Source organism: Cetorhinus maximus, chromosome 24 (genome assembly GCF_964194155.1).
Source record: "Cetorhinus maximus chromosome 24, sCetMax3.hap1.1, whole genome shotgun sequence".
NCBI lineage: Eukaryota > Metazoa > Chordata > Chondrichthyes > Lamniformes > Cetorhinidae > Cetorhinus > Cetorhinus maximus.
This window is the reverse complement of record NC_135902.1, coordinates 54546988-54567688: the sequence shown is the minus strand read 5'-3', so window position 1 is coordinate 54567688 and position 20701 is coordinate 54546988. Positions and strand designations below refer to the sequence as shown.

General features: G+C 46.4%; 1 protein-coding gene across 2 annotated transcripts in view; it reads left to right on the top strand.

Moving 5' to 3' along the window:
* abcc3 (ATP-binding cassette, sub-family C (CFTR/MRP), member 3) overlaps positions 1-20525 on the top strand; it is a 104117-nt gene extending 83592 nt beyond the window's left edge. For both annotated transcript variants that reach the window (XR_013573341.1, XM_078529100.1), the window contains 8 exons: positions 9447-9646; positions 10491-10617; positions 12299-12400; positions 13465-13611; positions 15295-15453; positions 16169-16335; positions 19702-19896; positions 20078-20525. Coding sequence is in view for 1 of the 2 variants with exons in the window: in XM_078529100.1 (XP_078385226.1) it covers positions 9447-9646; positions 10491-10617; positions 12299-12400; positions 13465-13611; positions 15295-15453; positions 16169-16335; positions 19702-19896; positions 20078-20186 (1206 nt within the window). In the remaining variant the exon portion in view is untranslated. The remainder of the gene's footprint in view (positions 1-9446; positions 9647-10490; positions 10618-12298; positions 12401-13464; positions 13612-15294; positions 15454-16168; positions 16336-19701; positions 19897-20077) is intronic.
* The last annotated feature ends 176 nt before the right edge of the window (positions 20526-20701 follow it).

Genomic DNA, 20701 nt, shown 5'->3' with positions numbered 1-20701 from the left:
AATTGGATAGACTGGGGTTATTTTCCCTGGAGCAGAAGAGATTGAGGGGGGACATGATTGAGGTGTAAAACATTATGAGGGGCATAGATAAGGTAGACAGGAAGGAACGTTTCCCCTTGGTGGAGGGGTCGATAACCAGGGGGCATAAGTTAAAGGTAATGTGCAGGAGGTTTAGAGGGGATGTGAGGAAGAATTTTTTAACCCAGAGGGTGGTGGGAATCTGGAACTCACTGCCTGAAAGGGTGGTAGAGGCAGAAACCCTCAACATTTAAGAAGTATTTGGATGTGCACTTGCGATGCCATGGCATACAAGGATATGGGCCTAGTGCTGGAAAATGGGATTAGAATAGGTGGGTACTTGTTTGACCGGTGCAGACTCGATGGGCCGAAGGGCCTTTTCCTGTGCTATAGACCTCTATGACTCTATACGGTAGCAGCAGTGTCTACCATCTACAAGATGCAGGAACTCACTAAGGCTCCTTTGACAGCACCTTCCAAACCCTTGACCTCTACCACCTAGATGGATAAGGACAATGGATGAATGGGGACACCAACCACCTGGAAGTTCCTGCCAAGCCACTCACCATCCTGATTTGTAAATATATCGCGTTCCTTCATTGTCACTGTCACTGGATCAAAATCCTGGAAATACCCCCCCCCCCCCCCTAACCCAGCAGCACTTTGGGTGTATCTACACTGCACAGACTGCAGCGGTTCAAGAAGGCGGCTCACCACCATCTTAAGGACAATTAGGGGTGGGAAATAAATTCTGGCCAGTCAGCGATGCCCAAATCCCACGAACAAATATTTTTAAAAACTGGGCAACGCTTGGGGACATTCTCGAAATCAATGGTGTCAAACAGGGTGGCTCAGAGTAACACACCATTCATTCACCCAGTGGCATTAATGCTGTGTCTTAGTTCTGTGAGGGAACTGATCAGTCCCATCGCAAACTCCTTGAACCACAGAATGTGCGTGTGTGCAGGTAACACTGACTTCCAGCTTGGACTTGGCTGACACTTGCAGCCCCTCTGCACAAGTCTCTGACTGGCCAGGTCCACTGGGAGCCATGCATCAGGTCACTGTGGTGCCGAGGTGAAGGGACTGTGCACAGCATGGGGGTGAGTAGGAGGCAGTGCCAGGGTCCTTGGCATTAAGTTCTGGCCTATGCGCAGAGAGTGCGGGATGTGTTGTGCAAACTCTGGGTCTCTGTGCAGGCTGGATATTGTACACTGTGTGACAACAAGGACCATTTACTGAACCAACGGCACCAACTGATCTAATCCAACATTTACAACAGGGCTTTTTTTAAACACAAAACAGTGTTTTTCACCCAAGTGTGTGCTACCTGTCCTTCTGTTTTAACCTTTTTAGCCCAACTGTGAACTGTGCGTGTCTATCTCTCTCTCTCTCTCTGAGTCTCTCTCCCTCTCTGAGTCTCTCTCTCTCTGTCTCTCTCTCTCTCTGAGTCTCTCTCTCTCTCTCTCTGAGTCTCTCTCTCTCTCTCTCTGAGTCTCTCTCTCTCTCTGAGTCTCTCTCTCTCTCTCTCTGAGTCTCTCTCTCTCTGAGTCTCTCTCTCTCTGAGTCTCTCTCTGAGTCTCTCTCTCTCTGAGTCTCTCTCTCTCTCTGAGTCTCTCTCTCTCTCTGAGTCTCTCTGAGTCTCTCTCTCTGTCTCTCTGAGTCTCTCTCTCTGTCTCTCTGAGTCTCTCTCTCTGTCTCTCTGAGTCTCTCTCTCTCTCTCTGAGTCTCTCTCTCTGAGTCTCTCTCTCTCTGAGTCTCTCTCTCTCTGAGTCTCTCTCTCTCTCTGAGTCTCTCTCTCTCTCTGAGTCTCTCTCTCTCTCTCTCTCTCTGAGTCTCTCTCTCTCTCTGAGTCTCTCTCTCTCTCTGAGTCTCTCTCTCTCTCTCTCTCTCTCTGAGTCTCTCTCTCTCTCTCTCTCTCTGAGTCTCTCTCTCTCTCTGAGTCTCTCTCTCTCTCTCTCTCTGAGTCTCTCTCTCTCTCTGAGTCTCTCTCTCTCTCTCTCTGAGTCTCTCTCTGAGTCTCTCTCTCTCTCTCTGAGTCTCTCTCTCTCTGAGTCTCTCTCTCTCTCTCTCTCTGAGTCTCTCTCTCTCTCTCTCTCTGAGTCTCTCTCTCTCTCTCTCTCTCTGAGTCTCTCTCTCTCTCTCTCTGAGTCTCTCTCTCTCTCTCTCTCTGAGTCTCTCTCTCTGAGTCTCTCACACAATGTTGATGGCTCCTGGATGGGTGATTGTTTAAAATCACCTCAGTTGGGAAAATGTTTTGTGAAATAATTTGTTATTCAGCAAACCCTTTACGTTCTGACAGCTGGGAACTGCATTCGTCCCTGTGAGGCAGAGCCAGGGGTTTTTGGAGCTTTCACCCTGGTTAAATGCTTCCTAACAGTATTCGAGCATTCAGGGAACTGGTAAAAAATTGCAGGGAACTTGGGAGATTTTAGCAATACTGGATGTGTAAATGTTCAAGTTACTTGTCTGAACATAAAAGATTTGCTGTTGGTGAGTTAAATTGGGGTCTGTTTTGTGAGAGAATGCCAGCCTCCTTTGCACTCAGATATCTGAATAGAATTTGGTCTGCAGATGACATTCTCGGTTTATAAGCTGTCAGGTCTCCAGCCTTTGTCACGTTGTGATGCAGAGAGCTTTTAAATCGAGAGGGGCATGAGCCCTGATGGAAGAAAATCAGAGAAGAAACATCTCCCCTCCCCGCCCCCGCCATCCCAAACCAGGGGGAGACACCTGTAAGTAAGACAGAGTTGGTGGGTGGATTGGTGTAGGGGAAGCCTTTCAATCCTTCCTGTTTCAAATGGGAGGTGAAGGACTGGCTCCCACATATGAGCAGTGCACATCGCAAACATTCTGGGGTGAATCACCCTGTGAGAGGTGATCTTATTGAAACAGATTCTGAGAGGGTTTGACAGGGTCAATGCTACGAGATTATTTCTTCCTGGCTGGAGTCTAGAACATGGGGTCATAGTCTCTGGATAGGAGATCCGCCATTTCGGACTGAGATGAGAAGTTGTTCCTTCGCTCACAGGATTGTGAACCTTTGGAATTCTCTATCCCAGAGAGCTGTGGATGCTAAGCCTCTGGATCTATTCAAGGTAGAGATTGATAGATTTTTGGATTCTAAGGGAATTGAGCGATAAGAAGATCAAATAGGACAGTGGAGTTGTAACAGAAGATCAGCCATGATCTGATTGAATGGCGGAGCAAGTTTCAGGGGCCTACTCCTACTTCTATTTCTTATGTAACCTGACCTGCGGGGAGCTAGTTGGGATGCAAATCATGGACTGACCCAGTCCGGTCTAGTGGGTCAGGTTAGACAGTTGCCTCTACTCCAATTGGAAACCAGATCCAAGATTGCACAATGGAAGTTCTCGCGTTGGTGCCCAACCTAATATTAGAGGAATGGAAAGAATTCAGAGAACTTAGTGATCAGAAAGGCTCAAAATTGGGACTTGTATAGCAGAACAGAGAAGGTGAAGGAGAATCTTTTTAAATTTCACTCTCTGGATGTGGGTGTCACTGGCAAGGCAGGCTTTTATTGCCCTGAGACGATGATGATGAGCCACCTTCTTAAACCACTGGTGGTGCTTTCGATTGAAACTGAGTGGCTTGTTAGGGCAGCTCAGAGTCAACCACGTTGGTATGTGATTGGAATCCCCGTATAGGCCGAGACCGGTTAAGAATGACAGGTTTATTTCCCGAAAGGACACTCATGAGCCAGTTGGGTTTTTATGATCTGACAGCTTCATGGTCACTGAGACTAGCCTTTGATTTTTAGATTTTATTTTAACTGCTACGCTGGGATTTGAACTCATGTTCTCTGGATTACGAATCCAGTAACAGAACCATAGTAACCCGTACCCCATCTAATACAGGTATTCAAACTGCTGAAAGGTTTTGAGAGGGTAAATAGTGAGAGGTCATGCCTTACATTTAAGGGGAAGATAGACAAGCATTTGAGGGCAAAGGGAACAGAGGGTCATGTGGTCTCTTATAGGGGCCACAGACTGAGGATTTTATCACTGAGAGACATTAGACGGGATGTGGGTATCGCTGGCTGATTGCCCAGCCCTAATTGCCCTTGAGAAGGTGGTGGTGAGCTGCCTTCTTGAACCGTTGCAGTCCATGGGGTGTAGGTACACCCACAGTGCTGTTAGGGAGGGAATTCCAGGATTTTGACCCAGCAACACTGAAGCTGTCACATGCAGCTCTGGTCACCACATTATAGGGTATTGGAGGCACTGGAGAGGGTGCAGAGAAGATTTACTAAGATGATACCAGACATATGTGGGTATACATATCAGGAAAGGATTGAGAGGCTGAGTCTCCTCTCCTGAAGAAAGAAGGCTGAGGGGTGACCTGGTCTTTAAAATTATGAAGGTTTTGACAGAGTAGATAGAGAGAGAATGTTTCTCCTTGTGGGGAAGAGCAGAACTAGAGGTCATTGATATAAGATAGTCACCGAGAAATCCAATAGGCAATTCAGGAGAAACTTCTTTACCCAGAGAGTGGTGAGAAAGTGGAACTCACTACCACAAGGAGTGGTTGAGGCAAATGGTATAGATACATTTAAGGGGAAGATAGACAAGCATTTGAGGGCGAAGGGAACAGAGGGTTACGGTGGTAAACTTAGATGAGGAAAGATGGCAGGAGGATTAAATGGAGCAGAAACACCAGCATAGACTAGTTGGGCTGAATGGCCTGCTTCTGGGCAGTGTATCCTATGTAATCATTTAAGAGGGAGTTTGATAAGGACCTGAGAAAGAAGAATATAAAGGGATATGAGGGAAAGAATATGGAAATGGGACTCAAGTAGATACTTCTTTAAGAGGTAGAATTGGTGCAGGTCCAGTGGGTTGAATAGCCTCCTATACTGTCGTTTCTCTAGTCTGAATTTTTTAAAAAAATTATCTCTACACTGTCCCATCAAACACTCCCAGGGCAGGTACAGCACGGGGTTAGATACAGAGTAAAGCTCCCTCTACACTGTCCCATCAAACACTCCCAGGGCAGGTACAGCACGGGGTTAGATACAGAGTAAAGCTCCCTCTACACTGTCCCCATCAAACACTCCCAGGACAGGGTACAGCACGGGGTTAGATACAGAGTAAAGTTCCCTCTACACTGTCCCCATCAAACACTCCCAGGACAGGTACAGCACAGGGTTAGATACAGAGTAAAGTTCCCTCTACACTGTCCCCATCAAACACTCCCAGGACAGGTACAGCACAGGGTTAGATACAGAGTAAAGTTCTCTCTACCAGTTGCATCTAAATAAGAGTTGAGCCCTTGGGGGAAGGCGAGAACGCCGGGTTTGTTTGGTGCTTGTTCAAAGCCTGCGGTGGTAAATCAGGGCAGTAACACCTGGTTTTTGTCCAACAGGCTTCCTGTCCTACACCGAGTCCCAACTGCTGTTTGCATTCTGCTGTATTCGTGCCTCCTGTCTCCTGCATGATCGCCTGCTTAACCAAACTCTCCGCTGTCCTGCACATTATTTTGAGCTGACGCCAGTTGGACGAATTCTGAACCGTTTCTCACAGGACATGGAGACGATTGACGATCGGATCCCAGCGTGTGTGGAGGACCTGCTGCTGTGCTTCTTTGACGTCTTATCCACTGTGCTGGTGCTGGCTTACTCCATTCCGCTCTGTCTTCTGCCCTCTGTTCCAATCGCTTGCCTGTACTTTTCCCTTCAGGTATTAGGGGTGTCTCCTGAGAAACGGACCCTGCCCATTAGAAATAGTTTCTCTGTTGGTTAATCCAGTAACTGCAACACACAGAATTTAGGATAGGCCCAGACCTCATCCCTAGCCTGTGCTGAATTTGGATTGGTGACTCAAACATTTGGAATGGATACTGGGCTGAAGTGAGAGAGAGAGAGAGAGAGAGAGAGCACCCTGGAACTAGAGCCCAACACAAGACATCAGTTTCAGAAGAGAGAATAAATCCCAGACTCAGAGTGAAAATAAATTCTGTGTTTATTTTGAACAGTTGTCATCACAGCTCCACTTGTTAAATTTCATTTTAATTTTTCTTTCAAGTTGTTAATCTCTGCACTTTGGACCTGGTGCCAGTGTCTGACATGGTGCCAGTAATTGGCCCTGTTAGTTCCCCCCACGAGCTACCTGACTGTGAGTAAACCTCACCTCATGAGGACAGTGAGGCTGGAGGTGAGTGAATGTGTGGGTGGGTTAGAGAAACAAAACCACTAGTTGCAGGAAACTGAAACCAGCAGTGATAATTAGCTTCACACAGGATTAGCAGGGAACTGGATTAAGCAAGTCCCTTGCTCAAGCTTTTTCTATCTCTCACTCAATCGCTCTGTTTCTCATTCTATCTCACTCTCTCCCCTTCTCTCTATTCATTTTTCTCTCTTGCCTATACCCTATAAACACAGTACATCATGTTATTCTCCACTTCTCCCAATCGCTTCGCCACCATCAACCCACTGTATCTGAGAGGGGAATGTATTTTCCAGGATGCTTGCTGAGAGGGAGCTAGGTTTTAATAGTAAGGGCCAGGCAGCCCCCAGGCCCTTGAACAGTTGGGTTCCTGTTGCTTGGCTGGTCTTGGTAGTGTTGTTGGGGAGTGAGTGATTGGGGGGTTACGGGATTATCCAATTTCCACACCTGAATCTTTACCTGTGTGCTCACACTTCTTGTTCAGTCCCTAGCCTGGGTCCAACTCTGCCAATCAAAATCACAAAAACAAATTGATTATCTGGTCATTATCACATTGCTGTTTAGTGGCAGCTTGCTGTGTGCATATTAACTGCTGCGGTTCCTACATTACAAGTGGCTACACTTCAAAAAGTACTTCATTGGCTGTGAAGTGCTTTGAGACATTGTGTTTGTGAAAAGCGCTATATAAATGCAAGTCTTCCTTGCTTTCTTTCTGTCTCCCTGATACACGTGTGCCCTTTGTGTTTTCTGTATCCTTTCATTGTTCTCCCTCTTCTCCTCGCACAGGGCTCTTCATGTTATTGGCCTGCTGTCTGAGCCGAGCATACTGTATGCTCAAGGCCTCAAGTTTGATACACCTCAATATGCTTGAGCATATCCTCTGTTGTTCTCTGTCCTTCTTCGAATTGACTCCCACTGGGAGGATACTGAATCGCTTTGGTAAAGATATGGATACGATTGATGTCAACATTCCAGAGGACCTTGACATTTGGATTCGCTGCTGCTTTTACACACTGACAGTCCTGCTCATTTGCTGTTCATTGAGTCCAGCCTTCCTCCTCGTGATTGTCCCTTTGCTGTTCTTCTATTGGCTGGTTCAGGTAAATAGGACTGAGTTCTCAGCTGGTGGGATTTGGGAATCTCACCAAGAGAACTTGGCTAATTCAGCAGCTGTTTTAAGTAAACTGTGGTTTTGAGGGAGGTCAGGCTGCTACAGTATCTTGCGTTCTGTATGATGAGAGAGGGTCACTGTTTCCAGCTCACTCCCCACCTCCTCTCTACAGTTTCCAGATTAACCCCAAATGGTGTGCGTTCACCTCCCCCACTATCACAGTTAATTGTACCCGGGCTCTATCCGAACCCTGTTCTCGGAGAGGGCGAATCTCTCCGATCCTCCAGTCACCCCTGCATGGACTCAGGGGCCCCAAATCCCTGACCGAGAAGATTTAAAATCTGCCCTTTCCGGGTGAGTGTCTGGGAGTGGCAACAGGCTGTGTATTGGAGGAGTAACTGAGGCAGTGATTACACAGACAGGGAACCTCACTCTGCTATGTCCTACACTCATCCGGTGTGCCTCCCCAGAATAGTGTGCAAAAACTTTGGTGCCATATTTCATAAATCATAGAATGGTTACATCACAGGAGGCCATTCAGCCCCTTCATGCCCTCGCTGATCCAAGTTGTTTCCAACCACACATCTGCACCATCACTAATACTGCTCATTTCCATCTTTGTAACATTGGCTGTATTTGCTCCTGCCTTGGCTTATTCACTGCTGAAACCCTCATTCGTGCCTTTGTTATCTCTTTATCCGTCTATTCCAACACATTCCTGGCTGGTCTCCCACATTCTGTAAACTTGAGGTCATCTAAAACTCTGTACCAAGACTCGAACCAAGTCCCATTCCCCTATGCCCCCTGTCCTACGTTGGCTCCCAGCCTGACAACACTTTGATTTTAAAATTCTCATCCTTGTTTTCAAATCCACCCCCCCACCATGGCCTGCCCCTCCCTATCTCTCTAATCTCCTCCAGCCCCACAGCTCTTGAGATACCTGCACTCTGCTAATTCTGGCCTCTTGTGCATCACCAATTTTATTTGCTCCACCATGATGGACAATGCCATCAATTCTTCTTCAAGATGCTTCTTATAACCTAGGCCTGATCAAGCTTTTGGTCACCTGCCCCATTATCTCCTTTTCTTGCTAGTCTAATTGATAATTGTACCTGTCAGGTTATTTGGAACATTATCCTACATTAAAGGCGCTATATAAATTTAATGGTAAAAGCAAAAAACTGCGGATGCTGGAAATCGAAAACAAAAACAAAAATACCTGGAAAAACTCAGCAGGTCTGGCAGCATCTGTGGAAGGGAGCACAGTTAACGTTTCGAGTCCGTATGACTCTTCAACAGAACTATGCTCCCTTCCACAGATGCTGCCAGACCTGCTGAGTTTTTCCAGGTATTCTTGTGTTTGTGTTATATAAATTCAAGTTGTACATTTGACTGACTGCTCTCTACATTGTGACTTTAGGAGGGAAGCTGTTCTGGCCATGTGGGGAAATCCTACAGTACCAGAGCAAGCAGAGTCCAGGAACTCTCATTCGGTGATTAGCTTCAGAAATTAGAGGAATTTCTCACTGGTGCCCCTTTGGAAGGTGGTCTGTCCGTGAGAGCCTCTCACAGATAAGTGCTGTCTAATCTGGCAATGTCAGGCTTTCCTGAGCTTCCTGCTTCCAGTCAGAACGGTCCTCTCTCTGAGCCTAGCTTCTCCAGCTGTGCTGCTTTACTTCAGTTTTTTTGAACCAGATGGGCAACAATTGGAATGGGTGTGGGGAGAAATCGACCAGGAATCCTGCTACTGATCAGCTTCCAGTGACTCCTGGCAGTGTGTGTGTGCCTGTCTTTTTTTTCTGTCCACAGAATTGGCCTGGGCTGATCTTCCCTACACACAGTATCCTCCTGCTGCCCTGCGCACCCTCCGCCAGGTACTGTCACTGCTGCTCTGATAGCCCGTGGGGGGTGGATTCCCGACATTGGGGGGGGCTGCTGAAGGTCACCCTGACTGTAACACACCCTTTGCTCTGACCCTCTGTCTTTGCTGTAAGCAGTGCTCCTGTTGGTCACCGTGCTGTTTTTGTCAGACTGTCTGGTGCATTGTTACCAATGATTTTGATATTGCAACAGTTTCCTTTCCTTATTCTAATCACCGTTGTGTTTTTTTTATTTTTATTCCTGACCGGCAGCGGTTCTATGTGGCTACATCACGGCAGCTGAAACGCCTGGAGTCTATCAGCCGCTCACCGATCTACTCCCACTTCTCAGAGACCATCACCGGCTCCAGCGTCATCCGAGCGTATGGGAGGCAAAACAGCTTCATCCTCATGAATGACAACAAAGTGGACACAAACCAGAAGAGTTACTACCCGGGCATTGCATCAAACAGGTGAGAGACAGACTAAAGAACATCGTAAACATTTCCTGATCCTCCTGTTGCACAGGAACAGGCCATTTGGCCCATGAAGTTGATGCTGGTGTTTATGCTCCATATGAACCTCCTCCCACCCCGATGACATCTCGTCCTATCAGCATATCCTTTTATTCCTTTCTCCCTCGTGTTAATCCAGCTTCCCCTTTAAATGTATCTATATTATTCACCTAAACTACTCCTATAGTAGTGAGTTCCACATTCTCCCCACTCTCTGGGTAAGGGAGTTTCTCCTGAATTCCCAATTAGATTTATTAGTGACTGTCTTATATTGATGATCCCTAGTTACGGTCTTCCCCACAAATGGAAACATCTTCTCTACCATAAGAACATAAGAAATAGGAACAGGAGTAGACCATTCGGCCCCTCGAGCCTGCTCTGCCATTCAATAAGATCATGGCTGATCTTGTGTTTTGATTTCCACATTCCCATCTAACCCCGATAACCTTCGATTCCCTTGCCTAACCCTTGTTCAGCTGATTGGTATAACCTCTCAGTTCTGGTATCATCCTACTGAATCTGTTTTGAGCCTTCTCCAGCACCTGTATGTCCTTGTTATAATATGAAAACCAGAATTGTTCACAGAATTCCAAGTGTGGTCTATCCAAGGTATGATACAACGTAACACCTTGTCAATTCTATCCTTCTCAAAACGAACTCCAATGCTTTGTACAGGGGGGGCGGGGGGGAGAGGAGGGTTGGGTTGGGTTGGGTCTGAGTAGTTAGGGGGCAGGTTTGGGCAGTGAGAGGGGGAATCAGTACATGCTCTGCTCCAACTCTGACATTCATTCCTGTTTTTCAGGTGGCTTGGGATCCGGATCGAGTTTATTGGTAATTGTATCGTCCTGTTTGCTGCTCTGTTCGCTGTGATAGGCAGAGCTCACCTCAACCCAGGGATTGTCGGCCTCTCGGTGTCTTATGCCCTACAGGTAAGGACCCCAGACCCCCGGAGCCCTCACTCCTCACAAAACATCGCCTGTGCTTAAACAATTTAGGAAGCTGACTTTCACAACCTCAGGATATCTCAAAGTTCCTCAGAACCAATTAAGTATTTTTGAAATGTAGTTACAGTTGTAATGTAGGGAATGCAGCAGCCAGTTTGTGCACAGTAAGATCCCACAGCTGCAATGTGATAAGGCCAGATAGTCTGTTTTAGTGATGTTGGTTGAGGGACACCAAGGAGAACTCCCCTGCTCTTCTGGAGGAATTTTCCTGAGGTGTGGTCTTTCAGCTGAGATGTTGAACTGAGGCCTGGTCTTGGCTCTCAGCTGTATGTAAAAGATCCCACAGCACAATTCAAGAGTATAGAAATGGGAAAGTGTATTTAGCCTTTTGAGCCATTCAATAAGGCCGTGGCTGATTTGTGACTTAAGTCCATGCACCTGCTTTGCCTCGTGTTCCTTATCAGCTTTAGTTAACCAAAATATACCAATCTCAGATTTAAAATGAACATTAATCCAGTATCAATTGCTATTTGTGGAAGAGAGTTCCAAACTTCCCCCACTCTGTGTGTAGATGTGTTTCCTAATCTCACTCCTGAAAGGTCTGGTTCTAATTTTTAGACACTGCCCCCTACTCCTAGTCTTCCTAACCCAGTGGAAATAGTTTCTTGTTTTAAGTCAATGACCTTTCATCAGAAGGTTAACCTGAAGAAACATCAACTCTGTTTTTCTCTCTCTACAGATGCTGCCAGACCTGCTGAGTATTTCCAGTATTTTCTGCTTATATTTCCAGCATCCGTGGTATTTTGATTTTATAATACTTTCTCTCTATCTACTTTGTTCCCTTCAACTATCCTCAAACCTTCGATTAATTCATCCTGAAACCTTCTAAATCATCAGTGAATCTGCCCAGACCTCAGATGAAAGCTGACACCTCCATAGTCTGTACAACTCATTACCGTACCAATCAGCGTATCCGGCAATTATGCTACAAGAACATTCCACCCACACACCAGAGAGTTACGAGCTCGGTTTTAACTCGGTTGAGCTTAGGGAGCAGGTGAGATATGCTGCTTTCCACCAGGAACTGCTGAGTCACAGAATCAGAATCGCAGAATCTCACAGTGCAGTAAAGGCCCTTTGGCCCATCGAGTCTGCACTGACACCTGACCTACCTACCTAATCCCATTTACCAGCACTTGGCCCATAGCCTTGAATGTTATGACGTGCCAAGTGCTCATCCAGATACTTTTTAAAGGATGTGAGGCAACCCACCTCCACCACCCTCCCAGGCAGTGCATTCCAGACTGTCACCACCCTCTGGGTAAAAAAGTTTTTCCTCACATCCCCCCTAAACCTCCTGCCCCTCACCTTGAACTTATGCCCCCTCGTGACTGACCCTTCAACTAAGGGGAACAGCTGCTCCCTATCCATCCTGTCCATGCCCCTCATAATCTTGTACACCTCGATCAGGTTGCCCCTCAGTTTTCTCTGCTCCAACGAAAACAACCCAAGTCTATCCAACCTCTCTTCATAACTTAAATGTTTCATCCCAAGCAACATCCTGGTGAATCTCCTCTGCACCCCCTCCAGTGCAATCACATCCTTCCTATAGTCACAAGGCTTGTTTTGAAATAACACAAACAGAACATTCCCTCTGATCACACAGGTCACCATGTCCTTAAACTGGATGGTGAGGATGACATCTGACCTGGAATCTAATATTGTGGCAGTAGAAAGAGTTAAAGAATATTCGGAAACCGAAACTGAGGTAAGTGACCCGCTGAATTTCAGGACTGTGGCAGGAAGGGGGGGGGGGGGGGGGGCGGTTTTTTGAGACTCTGGTTGAATGACAATCAAGCGGGGCTGCTTTGTCCTGGATGGTGTCGAGTTTCTTGAGTGTTGTTGGAGCTGCACTCATCCAGGCAAGTGCGGAGTATTCCATCACACTCCTGACTTGTGCCTTGTGGATAGGCTTTGGGGAGTCAGGAGGTGAGTTACTCACCGCAGGATTCCCAGCCTCTGACCTGTTCTTGTAGCCACAGTATTTATATAGCTTGTCCAGTTCAGTTTCTGGTCAATGGTAACCCCCAGGATGTTGTTAGTGGGGGATTCAGTGAAGGTAATGCCATTAAATGTTAAGGGGCGATGGTTAGATTCTTTGTTGGAGATGGTCATTGCCTGACACTTGTGTGGCATGAATGTTACTTACCATTTGTCAGCCCAAGCCTGGATATTGTCCAGGTCTTGCTGCAATTGGACATGGACTGCTTCAGTATCTGAGGAGTCGTGAATGGTGCTGAATATTCGCAATCATCAGGACCCTACCTTGAGGAACTCCTGCAGTGATGTCCTGGAGCTGAGATGATTGACCTCCAACAACCACAACCATCTTCCTTTGTGCTGGGTATGACTCCAACCAGTGGAGAGTTTTCCCCGATTCCCATTGACTCCAGTTTTGCTGGGGCTCCTTGATGCCACACTCGGTCAAATACTGCCTTGATGTCAAGGGCAGTCACACTCACCTCTTGAACTCAGTTTTCTCTTTTTCCCATATTTTGACCAAAGTGGTGATGAGAGACTCAGCTCTGTACTAGAGAGCAGTATTCAAGACTCTTATCAGAAAACTTCAAAATTCTCTGTCTATAGTACGGAGGAGAATTGGACCAGGCAGCATCAGGGATAATGAGGTGTAGACTGGATTCCTGATTCACAGCTTAATGCATTAACCTCTCCTTCCCCCATCAACTCATCATGGACTAAACAGGAAATGTGACTGGGGCCGAGTGTAGACACTGTTCACCCTAATGACCCTGATCCTTCGTCTAATTGCAGGCTCCATGGGTGATCGAGAGCAACCGCCCTCCTGAGTCCTGGCCGGAGAAAGGGAACGTGGAATTCAATGGATACAGCGTACGGTATCGAGAGGGTTTGGACTTGGTACTTAAGGACCTCCATCTGAACGTGCATGGTGGAGAAAAGGTGGGTGAGAGAAACCGTGCCAAACTCAAGTTTTTTTATTCGTTCATGGGATGTGGGCATCACTGGCTAAGCCAACATTTATTGCCCATCCCTAATTGCCCTTATTCTCAGCAGTTAAGAGTCAACCACATTGCTGTGGATCTGGACTCAAGATCTCAGGGAGTTACAGAATTCACAGTAAATCACAGTCCATAAAGCTATTGTCCTATCCTTAATCTCATCCTGTCAACACGTCCTTCCATTCCTTTACCTCCTGTCTATTTATCCAGTGACCGCTTAAATACATCTATTGGTTTGTATTGGGGGAGGCAGTGGCATAGTGGTATTGTCATCAGACGAGTATTCCAGAGACCCAGGGTAATGGGTACCCGAGAGATGGTGAAATTTGAATTCAATAAAAATCTGGCATTAAAAGTCTGATGACCCTGAAACCATTGCGGATTGTCATTAAAAATCCATCTGGTTCATTAATGCCTTTTAGGGAAGGAAATCTGCAGTCCTTACCTGGTCTGGCCTACATGTGACTCCAGACCTACAGCAATGTGGTTGACTCTTAACTGCCCTCTGAACAAGGGCAATTAGGATTGGGCAATAAATGTTGGCCTAGCCACCAACACCCACAGCCCATGAACGAATAAAAAAAACTTGAGTTTGGAAGGTGAATATTTTATTGAGGTGTTTAAAATGCCGAAGGGATTCAATATTGAAATGTGGCCATTTCTGTCCCACACTCCTGAATCCCTCGGGAGAGATTAGAATTTACATTGGGGGAGGGTGGAAAAAGAGGAAGATGTGGTATTGATGGGCCGTGGTGACCTATTGCTGCACTTATCCATCCAATGCAGTGAGCTTCAGTGAGGGTCAGGAACTAGAGGGCACAGCTATCAGGTACAAGGGGGAGATGGTAACATAGTGGTAATATCACTAAGCTAGTAATCCAGAGGCCCAGGCTAATGCTCTAGAGACATGGGTCCAAAACCCACCCCAGCAGCTGTTGGAATTTAAATTCAATTAATAAATCTGGAATATAAAAGTGCTAGTGAAAATATCATCGACTGTTGTGAAGACCTATCTGGTTCACTAATGCCCTTTAGGGAAGGAAATCTGCCACCTTTACCTGGTCTGGCCTACATGTGACTCCAGACTTACAGCAATGTGGTTGACTCCTAACTGAGAATTTTTTTTTTTAAACAGGTGGGGGAAACAGTGGGTGAGTTATGATGATGTGGATGCACTGCCTGAAAGGTGATTTTTAAAAAGAAACAGATTTGAACCTTCAAAAGGGAATTGGATAAATATTTTAAGGAAAATTTTCTGGGCCTATGCAGGTTTGGGACTAATTGAATAGATCTTTCAAAGAGCTGTGTTGCAAGATCCTTGAAAGGGAAGTGGTTAAAAAGAGAATTGATCCGAGGGGGGAAAGGTCTGTTAGCAAATGGGCCAGGGTGTTTAGGAACTGGGCAGAATAGGGTAACAGGGATAAAGGTTTTATTGAGGGCAGTTAAGTTGATGAAGGCTGGGGAAGTTGAGACAGAGTGTGGGCAAGACCAGATATCTGGTGATGTTGGTTAGAGCGTGGGAGGACTACTTACTGTATGACTGGTAATGGAACAAGGTGAAAGTAGCAGGTTGGAACTGTGCACACTCACTACATGCACCTGTGCTGTTAACTGTGTGATATAGGTTGGTATTGTCGGGCGGACAGGAGCTGGTAAATCCTCGATGACTCTCTGCCTCTTCAGAATCATAGAGGCAGCGCAGGGAGAGATCATTATTGATGGGGTGAAGATTGCAGATATTGGGCTTCATGATCTCCGATCAAAACTCACCATCATTCCACAGGTAAGCACCAGCACCAGACTCAAGGCTATGAATTCTCTACTGCCACCCACAGTGATTTAGTCTAGTATTAGCACTTGCTACATCACTGCTGCTGTGTTTGCCTATTCTGTGCACAACAAGCTCCTGCAAACAGAATGACCAACCTTTAAGAATGATGGCTAGGACATCAGGAGAACTGTCATTCCCTTCTTCCAAAATTACTGTGATATCCACCAGAATTGGCAGTCAGGGATTCTGGTTAACATCTCAGATAAAAGACTGCACAGTACTGCCCCTCCGACAATGCGGCACTCCCTCAGTACTGCCCCTCCGACAGTGCGGCTCTCCCTCAGTACTGACCCTCCGACAGTGCGGTGCTCCCTCAGTAAGCCAAAGCAAAAAATGATGACCTTTTCATTTGGAACATGTACATTAAATCTAGAAGAACGCCATCTCTCCCATCACCAACAGGTGGAAGTGGGGAGTTCATGGTTGCTGGGACCTGAATTTATTCTGAGAGCAACAGCCTCAGCTTCGCACTGATCCAGCCTCCTGGTACATGTAGTACTGATTCTGGCCACCAGATGGTAGTCGCACAATCACTGAGCATCATTTTCACACCACACAAGATACACTCAGAACAGCACAGATCCCAACGCCTGAAAACTGCACTGTCAGAACTGACTCCCTGCATCCTGTCACTCCCATTACCAATCCTCTCAACTGTTTATTCAAGGACCCTGTGCTATTCTCTGGGACGTTAAGGATGAATCTCGACCCCTTCAATCAATACTCAGAAGAGGATGTCTGGAATGCTCTGGAACAATCCCACCTTAAACAGTTTGTCCACAGTCTGCCGGCCGGGCTGGAGCATGAATGTTCTGAAGGAGGAGAGAACCTCAGGTAAACCCAGCTGTGCGGATAAACTTTATTAGCAGCGAATAGGGGCAATATGGGTGGTTCTAATGGTTAGACACACGCCTTCGAAGTGATTAAACCTGACTCACAGTCTTTCTCCACCATGTCCGTTGTTCAGCTACTCTTCACATTGTCGGGCAGTTTACAGGGTGACAGACCCTCGAGGGACTAATCAACTCAACCAAGGCTCTTCACAAGCTTTGAGCTTTATTACAAATGAATAACAGGCCACTCATTATCCCCTCCCCCCCCCCAGCTCAGCCCATTGCTGGTTTAATAATCTGAAGGGATTAGTTCACATTAGCCTGATGGCTGGGTGGTAGTCCAAGGGCAGTGTTCATGCTAAACTGTATGCCTGTGCAGCCTTGCAACAGTCCATCAACTGCTGTGCACTTAGTTAATATAGCCACGCACAACCTGAGGTTTACTAGAGGTCCACTGTCAATCTCACCTAAACCAAACAACTGGTAGACTCCCCATGACAGGAAATTAAAGCCAAGCCTGACATTAATTAGATGGAATTAACAGCTGAAATTCATTCCTGTCAGTTCCTGGAGCCTGAAGCTATGTCAGCACTCGTGTTTCCTGTGTGTTACCCTTACCTATGGTCATTTTTTTTCTTCCTTACACCTTGATATTGGTACATTAAAATTCATTCCTTACAGGGACAGAAAAGATTAAAGGGAACATTGCCCGAGGGAGGGAGATAGGGTTTAGGAACACCTAACCTGAGCTATCTCCTTTTGTGCTCTGGGGTATAAGTTCTTGACCCCTCTTCCTGGTATCAGCAGCAGTGATACAGCATTTCGTAAAGATGGAGTCTGTCGAGCTGTTTATATGGGGATGGTACAGGGAGGGGTTTGGGGAATTATTAAAACTGTTCCTTCAATCTTGGGACAAGTTAAAACCCAAGGTTGGTATTAAGATAATGGGTATTCAGGAGTGAATGACTGCTTAAAGGGGTAAAACATGGGCAAGAAAACCTCCAGCTGATTACCACGTACTAGACAGAGCTAAGCAATTCCACAACCAAGAGATCAGATCTAAGCTCTGCAGTCCTGCCATATCCAGTCATGAATGGTGGTGGACAATTAAACAACTAATTGGAGGAGGCGGCTCCACAAATATCCCCATCCCCAATGACGGGGGAGTCCAGCACATCAGTGCAAAAGATAAGGCTGAATAATTTTCAACAACTTTCAGAAGTGCCAAGTGGATGACCCATCTTGGCCTCCTCCAGAAGTCCCTGGTGTCACAGATGCCAGTCTTCTGCCAATTCACTTCATGTGATATCAAGACAAATCCAACGCAGAAAATTACCGCCCTGTCAGTCTACTCTTGACAGCACTGTTAATGACTCCTTCCATTACTTTACTGATGATCAAGTGGCACTTGCTTAGCAATAACCTGCTCACTGATGCTCAGTTTGGGTTCCGCCAGGGTCACTCAGCTTCTGACCTCATTACAGCCTTGGTTCAAACATGGATAAAAGAGCTGAACTCCAGAGATGAGGAGAGAGTGACTGCTTTTTACATCAAAGCAGCATTTAACAGTGTGGCATCAAGCAGCCCTAGCGAAAAGATGGTTGTGGTTGATGATCAATCATCTCAGCTCCAGGACATCACTGCAGGAGTTCCTCAGGGTAGAGTCCTCGGCCCAACCATCTTCAGCTGCTTCATTAATGACCTTCCTTCCATCATAAGGTCAGAAGTGGGGATGTTCGTTGTGCAATCGTCAATGTTGAGCACCATTCACAACTCCTCAGATACTGAAGCAGTCCATGTCCAAATGTAGCAAGACCTGGACAATATCCAGGCTTGGGCTGACAAGTGCCAGGCAATGACCATCTCCAAAAAGAGAGAACCTAACCATCGCCCCTTAGCATTCAATGGCATTACCATCGCTGAATCCCCCACTATCAACATCCTGGAGGGGGGTGGGGGGGTCAGCATTGACCAGGAACTGAACTGGGCTAGCCATACAAATACTGTGCTACAAGAGGTCGGAGGCTAGGAATTGTGTGGCAAGTTACTCACCTCCCGACTCCTCAAAGCCTGTCCACCAATCTACAAGGCGCAAGTTGGAATTGTGATAGAATGCTCTCCATTTGCCTAGATGAGTGCAGCTCCAACACAAGAAGCTGGACACCGTCCAAGACAAAGCTTGATTGGCACCCCCATCCACAAACGTTCACTCCCTCCACCACTGGCGCACAGTAGCAGCAGTGTGTGTACCATCTACAAGATGCACTGCAGGAACTCACCAAGGCTCCTAGGCAGCACCTTCCAAACCCACGACCTCTACCATCTAGAAGGACAAGGGCAGCAGACACATGGGAACACCACCATCTGGAAGTTCCCCTCCAAGTCATTCACCATCCTGACTGGGAAATATATCGCCGTTCCTTCACTGTCACTGGGTCAAAATCCTGGAACTCTCTCCCTAACAGCACTGTGGGTGTACCTACACCACATGGACTGCAGCAGCTCAGCACCACCTTCTCAAGGGGCAATTAGGGATGGGTAATAAACATTGGTCTAGAAGGTGACACCCACATCCTGTGAATGAATGAATAAAAAAAATTGTGCTACTGAACTAATGACTCAGACATGATTTCTGATCACACCCCAGCCGCTGAAGAATTTACATTCCATTAATAAAACTAGAAATAAAAAGCTACTCAGTAATGATGACCATGAAACTATCATTGATTGTCATAAGAACCCATCTGGTTCACTCATGTCCTTCAGGGAAGGAAATCTGCCATCCTTACCTGGTCTGGCCTACATGTGACTCCAGACCCGGTCAATGTGGTTTACTCCTCTGACATAACCTACCTAGCAAGTCACTTAGTTATACTCAAGGTGGCTCATTATTACCTTTTCAAGGGCAATAAATATATTGGTCTTACCAGTGACACTCACATCCTGTGAATGAATACACCAAAAAATAACCCGTGTTGCACCTGCCCAGGAACGATTGACGGGACATAGAATAAAACGCCCAAGATGTGCAGTGTCTTCAGAGACATCATTTGAGCCAGACTTAGCCTCTGGGGAGTGCAAGTTCCTTCTGACCTTTTGTCTAGTGACTCTAGCTGGATGAGCTAATGTGTGGGTTGGTTCAGATTCAGGCCCAGACTAGGCTCTGACTCCCCCACCAACACACTGTGCTCAGACATGAGGGTGACTACTTGGACTAGATTATGGAAACCAGGAGCAAAGAGCACCCTTCAGCACAGAGAGAGTGGCAATCTTAATGATTCTGAACATGAGTGAATAGTTTTTTCTGCATTAACTTAAAGTCTGGTGCATTGTTTGGATTTAAATCCTTTATCTTGTCTCTCACCAGTGTGGGCCAAAGGCAGCTTGTATGTCTTGCAAGAGCCCTCCTTAGAAAGACGCGGATTCTGATTCTTGACGAAGCTACTGCTGCAATCGACCTGGAGACTGACGACTTGATTCAGTCAACTATCAGGACCCAGTTTGACAACTGCACCATCCTCACCATTGCGCACCGGTTGAATACAATCATGGATTACACCAGGTAAGGAGCGATTATAGCCCAGGAGCTGGTGGGGGGGGGTGTTAGAATCAGGGAAGAGACCTGGTACCATTGAAGGTGTGACCACTTAAATCAGTAACGTGGGGATGGATCACTGCTAATGGGGAGCCCTGGAAGAGTCTGTTTAATGATCTTTGCATTAACACTTTTTTTTTTCTGGCAGGGTATTGGTACTGGAAAAGGGGAGGATAGCAGAGTTTGATACACCTAGCAACCTCATTGCACAGAAGGGAATCTTCTACAGCATGGTTAAAGATGCTGGCCTGGCATAACCCAAACCATTCCAGATGGTGGAAACCCTGGGCACTGTACTGCACCTGTACATTTCCAGATCCCTTGCACAGTGACCTCTCAAATTTGCAGAGCCTCAGACCTAATGTTTCCGATTTAAATCCAAAGAGAATCTGTTCCCACTCAGGAGACAAAAATAGGCAGGTTTTTTTTGTAAAATCACTGAACAGCATTCTATTTTTGTACTTGATGTATTTATATGTTAAGCATTTCAGTGCAGGTGTTTGATTTTTTTGTAAATATATAAGTATGAACTATGACCACAGGAAAATGATCCAGGCAGGAGTTTGCTGTTTCAATAAAACAAGACTTTTGCTAAACATACAGTGTCCATGAACTTGTCTCAAGCAGAGGTCCTTAACCTACCAGCAGCAATTTGGTAAAAATTGAGAAACAGGCCAGTTCACTCCTAGAATTGTTTGGTCACAGATCCTCTCTCTCACCAGGACTCAACTAGTTAAGTGGGCAATACCTCAGCACACAAGAACTTGCATTT